The sequence below is a fragment of the Anarrhichthys ocellatus genome, unplaced genomic scaffold (genome assembly GCF_004355925.1).
Source record: "Anarrhichthys ocellatus isolate YVR2014 unplaced genomic scaffold, GSC_Weel_1.0 scaffold951, whole genome shotgun sequence".
In the NCBI taxonomy this organism is placed as follows: Eukaryota; Metazoa; Chordata; class Actinopteri; order Perciformes; family Anarhichadidae; genus Anarrhichthys; species Anarrhichthys ocellatus.
The window spans coordinates 478-2829 of NW_022280925.1; the positions used below are offsets into that span (position 1 = coordinate 478).

Consider the following 2352-nt stretch of genomic DNA (forward strand, 5'->3'; position numbering starts at 1 on the left):
TGCTCTGCCGTCTGCACTTCCTGCTTCACTACAGGCTGATGTCCAATGGCTGATGGACTCTCTTTAAGCAACATTTTGGGGCTGATTTGCTTCCTTGCAGAGAGCTCGATGAGAACATCAATATCACTCTCATGTCTGCACTGCAGCTGGTTAGCTTAGCTTAGCATAAAGACTGGAAACAAGGGGGAAACAGCTGGACAACATCCACGCACCAGCTCCTCTAAAGCTCTTTATCAAGCAGGTCTCATCCAGCATTATCTACACCTGAAAGAACGCGTGTAATTCGTAGATATCCCATGAAATAAAAAAAATGCCCTAAACCGAACTATGTTTACGATCTTTGGTATTCTAGCAGCGTGACGGTGAAACAAATGAGATATAACACGTTCATCAGATATGAGGAGCTGGTAGGTGGGTGTTGTTAGCTACAGACTGCCAGGCTACCTGTTTCCAGTCTCTATGCTAAGCTAAGCTAACCGGCTGCTCACCAGATAGACATGGTAGTGAATACGTCGTCCAAATCAAGCCAGGTAGTGAATCCTCATGTGACGATATGTGTCTCCACTTTCAGAACTCCATCAGACACAACCTGTCGCTCAACAAGTGCTTCATCAAGGTGCCGCGGCAGAAGGACGAGCCGGGGAAGGGCGGCTTCTGGAAGATCGACCCGCAGTACGCCGAGCGCCTCCTGAGCGGCGCCTACAAGAAGAGGCGGATGCCGCCGGTCCAGATCAACCCGGCGCTGCAGAGCCGGCTCAGGGTCAACCTCCAGCCCCAGTCCAGAGGCCCCTGCAGCCCCGCGGGAGGTCACGACGGCCTGTGCATCAACCCCGAGTCCCACCGGCTCCTCCGGGAGTTCGAAGAGGCGACCGGCGCCGACCAGAACTGGGACCCTCATCTGGCCGAGGGCACCATGCTGGGGTCCTGGCCCGTGGTGCGAGGGAGGGGCGGGCACAAGAGGAAACGGATGCGGCGCTGCAGCTCCCCGCTGCTCTCCACAGATGAACAGAAGGAGATCGGACCTCTGAAGGGGGACTTCGACTGGGACGCCCTGCTGGACTCGGCCCTCAACGGGGAGCTCAGTTTGGAGGGAGAAGAACCCCTGAGCCCCATCATGAAGGAGGGGGACCTGACGGTGCGGGGGGCCCACATCTCTACCGTCGAAGCCCCCGCGGGGACAGCGGACATCCACGTGTTGGTGGAGACCCAAAGGAACACCGACGGGTCGGATTTTGACGAGGAGACCTTCCTCGCCACCGCCTTCCTGGAGAGCCCCTGGCCAGAAGAGGAGGAGGAGCAAGGCCGCAGTGATTTCCTCTGTAGCTCCGCCGTCAACCTGGACCAGCTGTTTGACCTCGGAGACTCATTAGGAGGAGACCCGAGCACCCGGATTGACACCCTCCTCTGAGGAACAGTTGGTCTTCTTTCACACTGAAAAAAAGGAATAACAGACTCTTTTTTTTTTTTGTCAACACTCAAAAAACACTTATTGTCTTTTTCAGGATGTTTAAAGTATTTTTGTTGAGTTCCCTTTTGATGCAGACTCATAGAGGAAATGAACAAAGATGCCACAATGAACAGCAGCAGCTCACATCATCACGGGGAAAATAAAACTATAAAACCTTGAAAGGACTTTTCAGAATTAAGGCCACCAAAAATAGACATTTGGTCGTAGAAGCTCAGCGAGGTACCGGCATGGATGTCTAGAGAGCTGCAGGGATGACCTATTTTTGTAATCCAACAGGAAGTTAGCATAACTGTTTCCCTCCACAAACAACCAATGGGATTCTTCCATTTGGATTTTTGGATTATTGCAGAAAATAATCTCTGTGGCAAACAAACGTTAATGATACTTTCGTGTATCCTGGCATGCATACAATCACCAGAAGTTAAAAGTTAACGCAAGGGGCTGATCACACCGACACTTGTCGCTTCAAAAAGTTCTTTAAATGCAAAATGGCTGCGTGCGCAACCAATCAAATGTATATGGTAAAAAAGGGAAACGCGCTCCCTCCCTCATTGTAGCCTATGTGAAACTATAACAACATGAGATATGAATTCCCTCTCACATACTCCTTAGCTTTCTCACAGCCCAATGGCTAACAAGCGAGCTAGCCCTTCTACATCTACCCGCATGCAAACAGGAAGTCAGTGCTAAAGTAGTAAAGCCCGCCTCTCGTTTTATTTGATTTGCTGCCTGGAACAAGCATGGCATCGACAAACAGTGCGACTCCACATCTGGCGCTGAATAGTTGAGAACATTTTACATTTGTTAGCGAGTCTAAAAACCGCGAGAAAAACTTGGCACCTGCATTCTCTCTAGTGTCCACCAGGGGGCGACTCCTCTGGTTG

General features: G+C 50.9%; 1 protein-coding gene across 1 annotated transcript; it reads left to right on the forward strand.

The window, feature by feature from the left end:
• Nucleotides 1-571: 571 nt before the first annotated feature.
• LOC116377151 (forkhead box protein J1-A-like) lies at nt 572-2346 on the forward strand (the record flags this gene model as incomplete). Its single annotated transcript, XM_031838718.1, has 1 exon — nt 572-2346. A coding segment is annotated over one exon (837 nt), but the record flags the coding sequence as incomplete, so codon positions are not given.
• Nucleotides 2347-2352: the final 6 nt, after the last annotated feature.